The sequence below is a fragment of the Artemia sp. Qi Xiang Cuo genome, chromosome 7 (genome assembly GCF_049724085.1).
Source record: "Artemia sp. Qi Xiang Cuo chromosome 7, ASM4972408v1, whole genome shotgun sequence".
NCBI classification, from domain to species: domain Eukaryota; kingdom Metazoa; phylum Arthropoda; class Branchiopoda; order Anostraca; family Artemiidae; genus Artemia; species Artemia sp. Qi Xiang Cuo.
The window spans coordinates 69,818,770-69,832,286 of NC_142800.1; the positions used below are offsets into that span (position 1 = coordinate 69,818,770).

At 36.4% G+C, this 13,517-nt stretch overlaps 1 protein-coding gene across 1 annotated transcript in view; it reads left to right on the plus strand.

Annotated features, from left to right (window-relative positions):
• The window catches only part of LOC148950643 (uncharacterized), a 29,660-nt gene extending 18,721 nt beyond the window's left edge, over positions 1 to 10,939 (plus strand). Inside the window, exons 5-6 of the mRNA XM_089092537.1 lie at positions 4,564 to 4,694; positions 7,498 to 10,939. Coding sequence (XP_088948663.1) covers positions 4,564 to 4,694; positions 7,498 to 8,010 — 644 coding nt within the window. The 3' untranslated portion in view covers positions 8,011 to 10,939. The remainder of the gene's footprint in view (positions 1 to 4,563; positions 4,695 to 7,497) is intronic.
• The last annotated feature ends 2,578 nt before the right edge of the window (positions 10,940 to 13,517 follow it).

Genomic DNA, 13,517 nt, shown 5'->3' on the forward strand with positions numbered 1-13,517 from the left:
GTTTTAGTTTGAATTAGCCTGGCAAGAAATGACAAGTGAAATAAAAGCAAAGGAACAGAAATAGCAACAAAAAACTTGTAAATATGCAAAATAAAGTAAAACAAGACTTGAACCTTCATACCTAGCAGCATGATGACACCAGGAATATAAAAAAGATAAAAAAGAACTGATAAAATATAAAGCGAGGGGTAAGCAAACAAGGTAAAAAAGAAACAATAATATGGTTGTTGATAGCAGTGGCGTATCCAGGATTTTATTTCGGGGGGGGGGGCGTCAATCTATCTTTTTATAGCAGTCATGTGAGCAAGAAAATTATCTATTATAGTACAAGATTTCAGGCGGGGGGTATGGGGGGGGGGGTAGCTAGGTAAAGAAATGAAAAGTACACACTTGTCATGAGTATTTCTAGTTGTAGACTTTTTTTTGTTTGAGAATGGATGACAAAATTTTGCCAACAAAGTCAGAATTAAAAAAAAAAGGGTAGAAGCAGTGAGTTTCTATTTTGGGCGAGTAGATGTTTTGGAACTGCCACGAAGTGGCGGAATTTAGAAAATATAAAAAAAAAGATGTGCATTATTCCTTATATTTGCCTATGGGACCCTTGTTTTAGAGAACCAAATAAATAAAAAATAATATTATATCAAAGACAATTGCCCAGAATTTGGTTTTGGAGGGATGGGGGCCTCAGTCTATCTATTATAGCAGTCATTGAAGCAAGAAATGTATTGACATTAACATTGTTTACAGAGGATGAAGCACAATTAAAGTTTAAAAAACAGAATCAACTGCACTTAGAGAAACGAGCAACGAAGGACGACCTAACCTCTCACAGTAACAGCCGCTGGTCTTTTTTGGCTGCAAATCGATCAAAAGCTTGGTCCGCATCGACCTGGATATCGTGGTTCAGGGTCATGTGAGCTAGTCTGTTCAGACGCTCCTTGCCCGTTGAGCTCCGCAGATAGGTTTTGAATCGCTTAAGACAGCTAAAACTCCTCTCAGCAGAAGCAGTAGTCACTGGTAATGTCTGAAAAATCGTCAAAAGCCTTTGAATGCATGGGAAAAATTTTGCATCACATGACGTAAGAGTCGAAGCAACAGTTGTTGGTTTCTCAGACATTCCGAGCCACTTCTGTTTCCAAAAGACTAACTCACATTCGAGCGCACGTCTACCCCCGTGAAATTCCTCGTAAACAGCAACAGCGTTCACAAATTCATTAATATTTAATGACTCGCTGTTAGCTGGCAAAATCCTTCCGATTTTGAAAGATGCCTCCTGATGGCGCAAAAATCTTTGATCAAGTTCTTCAATAAGTGAAGCAAAGTAAGGTTCGAACAATGAATCGCGATAAAAACGTTGATGGACTCATTATCGTTGATGGAATTTCGGCGGATAGACCTTGGAACAGCGGGAGCCACATTTAACTCTTGTGCAAGCTCGTAGGTTTTCTGAAAAATTGTTTCAAAATTATTTTGTTTTGACTGCAGTAAAGTAGCAGAACATAGCTTAATATGCCGACAGCACTTAACTAAGTCTAAATCTTTGGCTTGCAGCGCCTTAGAGATAGAGAGCATTATGGCACTTATAAACTCTAGCATAGCCATCGTGAAGATAAAACTAAATTCGGTTGGTGCTGAAACCAACGCATTCGCTTTTGAAATAACTTTCGTATCGCACCGTATGCTACCAACTATTTCCTTAAGTACGGAAATAATCGCACAATACAAAGACATAAAAACTAAAATGCAATCATGACGCTCCACCCATCTCGTTTCGTACAACTTCACAAGCTTCCTCACAGGACTATCGGGACAAATGACAGCGACCGCTTCTACAAACATATTTGTTCTTATTGGTGAGGATGATAAAAAATGATGTAATCTGCGGAATGGTAGCAAAGGCTGACCTTACAAGTCCTACCCTGCTAGTTTTATATAAAGCCAAATTTAAGCTTTGCAATGCACAGTGGATGTAGATTAAAGTAGATTTTTTTTCCTAATTTCTGCCTGTGCACCAGAATAGCAGCCTGACATATTGCTGGCCTCATCAAAACCAATCCCCACAAATTTCTTCATTTTTAAACCGAATGCAATGCATTGGCCAATGATTTGTTCCACTACTGCAGAGCCGGTGAGACTTCCACAACCATAAAACCCGAGAAACCGCTATTCAAGTAAAGCACGAGTTTCATATTAGTATCTGACTACAAGAACTAACTAGAACTAATTAGGCTTGTCAGCATGTATATCAATAACTGCACAACGAACCTGAAGAATCCTTTGATGCTATATGCTGATGACTGCAAGCTCCTAGGACTGGCCCAGAACGACCTAAATCTGTCAACTATGCAAGAAGATCTGGACAGACTATGTAGATGGTCATCGGATTGGTGTCTACAGTTCAATGCCTTAAAATGTAAAGTTCTACATCTTGGACGGAATAATCCAAAACTTGCATATCACATAGGACACGCCCAGCTTGAGGCAGTCAGTGAGGAGAAGGACCTGGGGGCTATTGTTGACAATGAGCTGATGTTTCACTGCCACGCACGAGCTCAAGCTGAAAAAGCAAACCAAGCCCTTGGGCCTCATAAAGCAAACTTTTACCACCAGGAAGTTGGGAGTTATTACGAAACTGCACAAAGGTTTGTTCCGTCCTCACCTAGAATTTGGCATGGCCCTAGCCTCTCCGTACTATAAGATGAATGTGAAAGTATTTGAGAGTGTCCAAAGAAGAGCAACTAAGCTTATCTCTGCATTCAAAGAAAAATCTTACAAGGAACGTCTCACCTTACTCAAACTCCCTACCTTAGTATACCATAGGAAAAGAGGAGACGTAATAGCAACCCGTAAGTTGCTAGAAAATGACCTATTAAGTCATGTCTTTTCCGTTTTTCTCAGTCCGTTCCGTCCCACTCTGGAACAACCTATCTGAAGCCACCATCCAATCTTAAACTCTAAATACCTTCTAGAAAGAAGCTAATAAAGACCTGGCCAACACCGAATGGAGCCTTAACTCGGATGTCAAATCATAACTTTGGAACACCACCAGCAAGATTCCTACAGGAGGCCCAAAACCACCATATCTCGCTGGACATGCGATATAAGGTAATTTTCTTTCTTTCCTCCCACGTGACCTTTCCGTTTCAGTACTTAGCTTACACTAGAATTATAGCAGCGTTTGAAACTTTGAACGAACCATCACCTCTTAGTCCGATTTCTTATTACAATTCATTCATTGCAGAGAAGCTAGTGCTTATAGGTGCGGGGGTTAAATAGTGAGAAAAATTCCTTGACATCTTGTTTGATTACAGAAGGCGATTGTACTTTTGATGATAAAATAATGACATAAGCTTGCTGGAGAAATGGATAGCCATTTAACAAGAAATGAAAAAAGAACTGGTGTTGCAAATAACTTAAAAGCGTGATTATTTCGGAACTTACTATATTGGCACTTAAAAAAGAAGAAGAAAAGAAATTTCGGGGGTGGGGGACCGGGCCGCTCCTGCCCCCCCCCCCCTGGATACGCTACTGGTTGATAGGGATTTTTTCTTTAAGGTTCGTTTTGTCGACTGGTTAAGTGACAATCAAATCGTAAGACTGAAAGCCGTATTCATGTTTTAGTTAGATGAAAAGCCAAGTGAAAGTTATCATCGGATTTAGCATCTGGATCCTTGAATCGACGGCAAAGAAGGTTGTCCAAGTTTGATTCCCCTTTGATATGCTGTTTTCATGGATGACTAAATTTTAGGATTGAAAATCAATCCAATTAATTGGATCCCTTTGCAATTTCAGTTTCAGTGCTCCTTTATGTTTAGATTCTTGTCTTTAAGGCTGTCAAATAAGACTCTAAGGGAGGAGGGGCAAGTTGTTTGTAAGTTTGAAAAATTTTATGTTCAAGATTATGTACTGTTGCCCCCCCCCCCACATCAGTGAACATGGAATTATGAATCTGCCTGTAGAGTTTGAGCGTAGTAGGTGTTGAACGGTGTGAACTCCAGGCTATCTTGAAGGTGGATTACCACCAGTATAACTGATGGTAAGTTGGTCATTCATTGTTTCTTCTCTTATCTGTATCATTGTTCCTGGGGAATTTCACGTCTGTTGTGTGGGCAGTTAATTGGTAATCATTTAATCTGTTTATAATACTTGCTATGAATGTCAGCATTTCAGTGTTGATATTGTCAAAGCAAATTTTGCTATAAAGCATCACCAAAAATGCTTTACAGTTAACAAATCTGAGCTGTTTCGATTGGTTTATCTTCAACTATTGTCTCTTGTCAATTGTTGGTAATTACCAAGAGTTGTTGCTCTTAGTAATTGAGTATTTTTTTTCTCATTTTATATACACTTAGCTTTTTGGGTATGTAAAAGGCCGGTATAAAATTTATCTTGGCTGCATAAACACGACTTAAAAATTACAAATGTCAAACCAATTAAAAAATAAGCATTTGCGTATATATATTTTATATCTTAAACAGTTATTTTTATGTCTTTCAAAAGAATGAATTGTAGAACATTTATAGGGCACGGTTTTAAAGTACATTCACTTGAGTTTTATTTTAGATAATGGAACTGCAAATGAGTTTATTGAACTCTATTCTGATGTAGTTGAAGGTAGGAACAGATTGGGAATGATGGAAATGATGTTGTCCCTTCAAAAATACAAGTATGGCGTACATCTCCTTAGAAATCAGGTAAATAATGGTGCTAATCTATTTGATCCGGTTAAATACCTATGAAATTAAATGTGTCGAGTCCTCACAATTCAGATTAATGACTATTACTACCCCTTTTTTCATTATGATTATTACTAGGTTCCTACTTCTGATTACTATTCTATTAGTGGAGTAAAAATACGGCTTGACCTCGGGGAATTTGCAACAGAATATTTTTCTACACCAAAATGTTCAGAAAAATGATATTAATTACGCAAAATAAAATCCACCCGAATCTCCCTTGCACATATGTCCCAAATTTGCCCTTGAGGGGGGGGGGGTGGGGCGGGGGAATCGATTTTTGTGTTAATAAATCTTTTGGAGTTTAATAGTCGTTTCCTATCAAATCAAGCATCACGAATCCGGATACGACGTAAGAAATCCAGTTCTCTGTATCAGGGTATCAATTTTTACCTTCATGGAATGGGGGGAGGGGTGGGTAAAGTACGCAGATCATTATTTGACGGATTCCTGCGACTAAAGAATCATTCTATATGAAATAGTGTAGTGTATTGCCAAATATGAGGTCAAAAAGCAGTTTTGTTTTACTATTTACCTGATTTCCACCTCTGAAGGGCCTGTAATATGAGGGGATGCTAAGTATAACTTCTTGAAAATCACTTCTTCAGTCGAGATAAGAACTTCAGATCAAACAGTTATAAAAAGAACGTATAGAACTCAGGTAAATTAATCACAAAAACATTTTGATTTTAAACCACAATCTAAAGCTAGTTCATCTTCCTACTCGTCTTCGTTATCGCCCTCATCCTGTCTAATAAGACGAGAATATGCGGCATGTACAGTATAATTAACAAATGAAAAAATAGAATAATAAATGCTTCTGCCAGATAGATGGTGGTATGGTATCACGGCAGGAATAATCATTCTCAAGGTTTTGGGAACTAATAAATTTACACCGTTTTTTCACACAGTTTATTCATAGGGAAATTCATGCCGCAATACCTTACTGACCTAAGATACTTCTTGTAATTCACTTTAGTTTTTGTTTTAAATCCACAACATACCTCGATTATGGGCGGCCACAGTCATTCCAAACTCTAAGCCAGAATTTAGCTTTGTTTTTCACTGCCTTTAATTTGGGATCTGTTGACCAGATTGATTTTTGAGAACCAATGCGGACACATTCTAACGGAACAGCTGTACATTCAACTTCATTCAGACAAGAAACTATTTCTTTATAATAGAAATTTAACTCAGAGACTGTGTCAGGTCCCACATATTAGAGCTGTAATAAATGATAAGGGTATACTTATAAGAGATAGCAGGGATGTAAGCGTTGATATGTCTAACGAGATATCTGCTTTTCTCCAATTGTACTTGGAAAACCATTTAGATTTCATTTTCAATCTCAAATGTTTTGGAACACAAGGCAGCAAAAAAAAAAATAAATAAATCACAGATAGTGGTAGGTGGTCAATATCACGGACATCATGAACAGTTATAATTGAAGAATAGATGCATGAAGAGCACACAATGTGTTCAAAGCCAGTAGTACTTTCGGAGTGATTTAGGATTTGTGATTCACCTATAGCAATTAGTGATTCACCTATAGTGATTTAGGAAAGGTAGAGATTTAGGAATGATGCGGTATAGCGAGAGACAATCAAGAAAATAATCCTTTCTAACACAGTCAAAATTGATATTTATATTAAGATCACCAATCCCTATGTAATTTAGAGATTGAGACACTAAGTGATTAATCAAACCTCTCAGAGAAGGACAAGCCTTCGCGATGTTGTAATTGAGCGGTTAGATCTATTTTCATACGGGAAATAGGAGTTGATCAGACATGGATGGCTAAGAAATATTCATCTTGATGATAAAAGAATTGGGTGTGAAAGTGTGCATTACGTTTAAAGCTGCATATCAGACCCCCTGGTGGACGGCTACAGGTTACCCTGACAGCGGTTGGAAATGATAAGTGATTAAGATTTTGGTGCCGAAAATTAAGACTAGCTGATGTCAAAAGATACTCTTACAAACAAACGAGATCATACTGGATGCATAGTTAATTAATGAAAAGGTCTACCCTTAGTTCTGTTAATATTCTACGATTTTACAGAAAACTGAAAAGTCACTGATGTCGATTCGGGTCTTTTTTTAGTCTCTCTTGCATAAGAGGACAAACTAAGCTGTAAAATGGGTGATTTTTATCGTAGTTAGCTCATCTTGGGTGGAGTGCATGATTTATCTTTATTAGAAATGTGCGTTCCAGCACAACGGGCGCATTTGGGGATATTAACTGGAAAAGCGTGCCGAAATTTTATCGGGGGTGTGACATTTAAAACTGCATCTGGGAAGTTCTTTGTATTGGTGGACCCGAAAAAATTCATAGTCAAGCTTCACTCTCCTTTAAAAAAGTTGAGTGAGAATAAAAGTCCATGAACTCCAGTCTAACAAACAGATATGATCTAAGTCTCTTTGCAATTTTAATAGCCTATAGAGTAGAGGGTATATCAGTGTCCGCTCTGGTTGGTACACCTCGTATAATTAAAAACCAGCTCCTCCATTACAGAGTCATTGTTGTTGATTTTTAATGTTTTGGGTGATTTTATGGCAACAATGGCTTTAAATAAATCCAAAAAAAATAGGTAGCGCAGTGAAAATTATAAAGCGTCGATAACAGTGGCTTTTTTTGCATGTACAAGGTGGTAATGTTTACAAACATTAAATACAGCTATGTTTCGTGTTGATAATCTTGTCTGTTCTTGATTAATAAAACAACCTGCTGCCACTAATTTCGAATTCTTTTTGTTTGTAGATTGGGGAGCACCAGAAGAAGTTTTTGGAACTAGAGAAAAGGGCATTGGAGCAAGAGAAAAAGTTTTTGATTCAAGAGAAAAAGATTTTGGAACAAGCAAAAAAGTCTGTTGAACAAGAAAAGCTATTATTTGAATTAAGTCGTCAAGTGGCAAGCCTTATGGATTTGGCTGAGCCAACTGGAACCAAAAGAAAAGTAGAAGAGAGTCACTCTGGCATGTCAAAAATGTCAAAAATCGGTAAAATTTCGTGCTTTACAGAGTTACAACGTGTTGAGATAAAAGGTGATGAATTGAATTTTGATGGTCCATCTACCAGCTACTCTGTTTCAATCGAAGTGCCAAGAAGTAATGACATTTTTTGTGGTGCAAAAACTATTAAGGACGTAGTTAAGGACAGCGTCCACTCAAAGAAAGGAGATTCACACAACTTAAAGGGGAAAAATAAGAGAGGTGTTGCTATACCTCTTCAAAATCCAAAGCGAGTTACAAGGTCACAATCGAAAGCCCATTAATGGCACCACTGTTGTTTTTTATTTTACCCAAGGTTCGCGCAGAAAAAGTTGCTGTGGTGGTTAATATTCGGCTATGGCATTTATGAGCAATTTTACTTGACATTGTAGTTCCCAAAGGGTTCTAAGTTTTTTTTATTCCTCAGTCATGATTACTCTTTCTATTATTTGGCTGAATTATTATTATTTAGATGCCAATTATTATCTAGATGCGTGGTAAAAATAGAATCTTTTCAAGTACATAAATTGCTTTCCGAAGCAAATAAAATTGTTACACTAAACTGCTGGGCAAGTGAATATTGCTTCTATGTGAACCTAGGGTTAGAATTGGCGCGAACTCAGGTTATTTCAGGGATCCCATTGTCATCATACTGTTTAGCAAAAATTTAATAGCCTAAACATGAGGGGTCGGGAATACCCTTCTCAATGTAAGATTTTCCCTTATGAATATTACCTATGCTTAGTGTTTGATTTTTTTTAGAACTCTGAATTAAGATCTGTAATTTGAAATAGTGGTCTTGGTAATCCAAAAGGAGGTATATGACTTTTGTTTAAGACTGAGACCCCCCCCCCCCTCTATCCAGTTTTTGATTAATTAAATTAATATAATAGATGTTCGTTTTCAGAACAGAATATCTTTGATATTTGGAGGATATGTAGTTTAGCAAGATAAATAAAATTTCCAGAGATTTTCATTTCAACTGACTGCTGAAAATTCTAATCACCAGACCTTATTATTTTCTTTAAAATGTCAAAGAAACCCTGCTGAGAAAGTGATTGTTTACCATATTTTTCAACCTATATTTGTTTACCCGTATTTCTTACCCTATTTTTTCATCCTATTTCCTAGCTGTCAGGCCTAAAGGTCGTAAGTGATATTTCAAAAGTTTTAAAGTAATGGCTGAGTTAATCATTTGCTAAGCTGTTCTCAAAAAGGAGGATCAGCAGGGTAATGCAGAACAAATGTTGAGGATTGAAGTTTGATTCAACACACAACACACTAGCAACCCTCTCTCTGAGAACAACTTAGCAAACGATTTTGGGGATTAACTCAGCAACGTGGAAATTCAGATACGACGTTTAGTCATGACATACTCATATTCCGTTAATAATTACATTTTGTCGTTTTTTTTTGGGTTGTTTTAAGGTGTCTCTCATTTTATCTCGGTAAATTATGGAGACGAGAATATGGAGATCTTGCACTGCTTTATTAACCCAATTTTGGGGCATAAAAACTGATCTTGAGTCAATCTGCTGATCCACAGTTTATCATCTTTTGAGTCAGTTGTTGAGTAACTAAAGTCAGTAAATTGATTATTTTTACATTATTAAAGTAGATAATTAATTAAGGTAAATAGTTTTATTAAATTGAATAATTTTATCAAATTGTATAATTGTTAATAATTATTATACATCATTAATTATCATACTGGTCGTCCTCGGTATATAAAGCTCGTCTCGACTTTTCTGATATTTCACTAATATTTAGTACTATTATATAATTAAACCAGACAACCCTTGAAGGAATAAGGAGAATGTGTTATTATTAATAGGTTGTCTATTAATAATCATTAGAACTCTCCCTTGGCGACTTAAGCTAGACTTGCCTTCTGTAAAGACTCGTTATTGTCGCATAGATAAATTATATTTTTTATTTTTTTGCGGTTTTATCTATCCTTTTTCAAATGACGTCTTACCTCTAACTGCAGTACGAACGTGCCACTGTACACGTGGTTCATTTTATACCTTTGACAGGAAAGAAGACTAAGAGGCTGATGCAATAATTTAGTCTGGTGTTTTAAGATTGGTTTAGTAAGAATTAAAAGCTGCTTGCGCAATCAAAAGTGCTGGCAGAACATTTCAGGAAAGATTTCCTGGCAGAACATGGCAGGAAAGAAGACTAAGAGGCTGATACAAGAATTTAGTCTGGTGCTTTAAGATTGGTTTAGTAAGAATTAAAAGCTGCTTGCGCAATCAAAAGCTCAACATTTCCTGGCAGAACATGGCAGGAAAGAAGACTAGGAGGCTGATACAAGAATTTAGTCTGGTGCTTTAAGATTGGTTTATTAAGAATTAAAAGCTGCTTGCGCAATCAAAAGTGCAACATTTCCTGGCAGAACGTGAAAACATTCAAACTTTGACTTACTTACTTGACTTATGTCTCCTACCGGGCGCTGCTCGGCGTAGAGTGACGTCTGCCTCCTCCATCCACTTCGGTCCATGGCAAGCGTTTGCACATCGCTCAACCTGATATTTGCCATCGTCAGGAACTCGGACAGGCTGTCAGACCATCGTTTCTTCGGTCGGCCGCGAGGTCGCTTCCAACCGGCTTTGACAGGGTCGAAGTCATGGATCGTTTTCGCAGGTATGGGTGGAGGCATTCGAAGTAGATGTCGGATAAATTAATAATAAATTAATATAAGTTAAACTAATCCTCGAAATGAATGATATACTTCTTTTGTTATTTTGTTTATTGTATTCAATTTAATTCACATTCAAGTACATGTCACATAAGGCGGGGATTCTAGAGACTTTGGAGAATATTAGTTTCTACCACAGAAATATACGGATTTTTATTACGTAATAAGTCTTAAAAATAGAGAAACCCATATCTCGTCTTTGTTCAACAAAGTTCTAACGAAGAAATTTCCCTTTGGGGGCAGCATGAGATCTACGGGCGTGGTTGGTCTGTCCGTAAAACAATTAAATAAACTTTTTATGCATTAATATTTGAAAGAATTTACTAATTTACCGGATTCTGTATCAAAGTTTATATGGATCCAATTTGAAAGTATTTGAATTTTTCTCCTGTTTTATTTTAAAATAAGTTAAAGCAGTTTCTTTTATTTTAAGCATTTTTTTTTTATTAAGTTTACAATGATTAAGTTAAGATTGCGTAAATATGCTGATAATTGGCTAATTAAAAAAAATGCAGACTCTTATATCTATTGTTGCCTTCTAAAAAAATTGGTTGTTTTATTTCCGATTCAATATAAGTGAAAAATAATTAAGAGATAACGATATTTGTTTTGTTTTATAATCAATATTAGGTTTTCACTGGGCAATGCTGGATTGCGGTAGTTGTTTCTTTTTAGGCAAATCTGAGTTTTCTATTGTCAGTTCCTTGTACTCTTTGGTTTAACTGTTGTAGGTATTTGATGATGATTATGGTTGAACCTGTGTTAAAAGAGGAACAATGGGGGATTGAATTGGTTCTAAACTCAAGTTCGATTCTTTCATTTATTATAATATGTATTCTTGAAAAATTTATGTTTCAATACGTCTTTTATTTTTCTTCTTTTCTTTCATTAAAGTAATTTGAGAGTTTATTCTGCTTATTTCTAAGGTTTTTGGTAATCAATTAGCTGCGATATTGCCTTTAAACATCATTTCTGCCGGTAAGGTTATATAAATTGAGCCAGACTTAGGCCTAATCTGTACTACGAGGAACTCACCGCAGCGCGAAGCTGCCTGAAGTCAGCAGTTCCTTGGCTATATTTAACTCGAGAGTCGCCACTTTGGAGGGAAAAAGGCCCTGCGACAGGTGATCTGGCTGGAACTGCAGTTCTCATAGGGTTTCCGGGTGCGTCTGTGTCTACTGCAGAGTCATTGTCAATTAAGTGGCAGTTCTACATACTTTTGAAGCATATTTTTGCCAATATTTATGGATTTTTATAGCGTTATTTGTCTTCATCCAATATCATTCTTAAGTAGAAATTCATCAATTAGTAAAACTTTTGGTGGGCCAGATTTAATCCATTAAGCATAAAAGATAGCCCATTGTAGGGCGTCGACTGGTTATTGTCAATGTTTGAGTTGTTGGGTCTTCTTGTCAGGGACAGGTAGCAAGCCTGTGGCCCAACCTTGTGGCAGGGGGATCCAACCCAAGCCCTGTATTGCCAGGCAAAGCATCAGCCCACTGTGCTATAACAGTTTATGCGATTTGTGGGACATTAGTTACTAATATACCAATAAACGTATACTTATTTATAAATTGGCCTTAAAAATGTGTGGAAACCAGCCTTAAAGTCCAGAAAAAGTTCTATCGGGAAGAATAAAATATGTTTCATAATTGGGAGTGCATGATTACAAAGTCCTAAGTCGGCAAAGTAAATTGACTCGACATGGATAGGCCAACAACCACCCACGGACAGCAAGCAAACCGCCAAATGTTTTCCTGGTGGAAAGTTTCTACTTTAGTATAGTACAAGGTAGTGTATCTGATACCTCAATAATTCGTTTTAACGTCTTTACCTTGTTAGTGTACCACCAACTACCAGAACACTGAGTTTTTAAGTAGTTTTAGGGGGGTCCCCGGTAGATGATTCGTTAGCGACATCTACCTAATTAAGCTAATTAAGAATATGACTTGGTAAATTTTCAAAATATTTAATGGGAGCTATTAACGATCGAATATAATGTTTGAATTTCAGTAGACTTTACGACATACTATCCTTATTTCAAGTAAAAAACTGTATTTGTTTGTGCTTGGTACTATGTTTGCCATATTTTGGTGTTTTTATTTTAGCCGGTACGTTACTTTATGTTTATTTTTTAGATCTAATTAGTATTGTTGGGGTAAGACGGTAAGGGCAGTTCATATTTTATGTTTATAGGAAGGGAACGTGGGGCTGTAAATACATATGAATGCGACATTATTCACATTAAAAATCTTTTTCCAAATTTATGGCTCTTAAAGAGATTTTCCTCAAGTTGTAACGTATCGGAACAGAATATCTTCCATAATTTCAAGTGAATAAACCTTTCAGATATTTTTCATTTGAGCTGACTGCTGAAAATTCCATTCGGCTGACCCTTTCTATAGAATATAAAAGAAACCTTCTGTGCAAAGTTTCTTGCCCTATTTTTTTTTTTTTTATCTTATTTCCTAGCTGTCATTCCTAAGTGACATTCCAAAACTTGTAAAGTAATGACCAAAAACTAGTTGCATATGCTGTTCTCAAAAAGAGGATCAGCAGGGCAATGCAGGACAGGGGGTATCAAAGTTTGATTCAAGACGCGCAACACTAGTAACCCTTTCTGAGAACAAATTAAAAAACCCTTTTTGACAATTACCTCTGCAATGTTAAAAAATCTGATACGACCTATTTCTTTGTTTTTTCCTATCTGCATTTATTTTTCTCGGTAAATTATGGAGACGGGAATATAGAGATCTTTTGCTTCTTTATAAACCTAATTTTAAGGCGTAACAACTGACTATGTGACAATCTACTGGTTCACAGTTTACTGTCTTCTGAGTCAGTTAAGTAATTAAAGTCTGCAAATCGACTATTTGTATATTATTGAAGAAGGTAATTAGTTAAACTAAAGAATTTTATTAATATAAATTATTTTATTGAATCATCTAGTTGTTAATAATCATTATACATCATTTGTAATTTATTTAAAACAACAGACCACTCAACAAACTTAAATCTCTGATTTGGTAAGACAGTACACCCAATATTTAACCTTATACGGACTTTTTTCTTTGACTGGGCAGGACAACG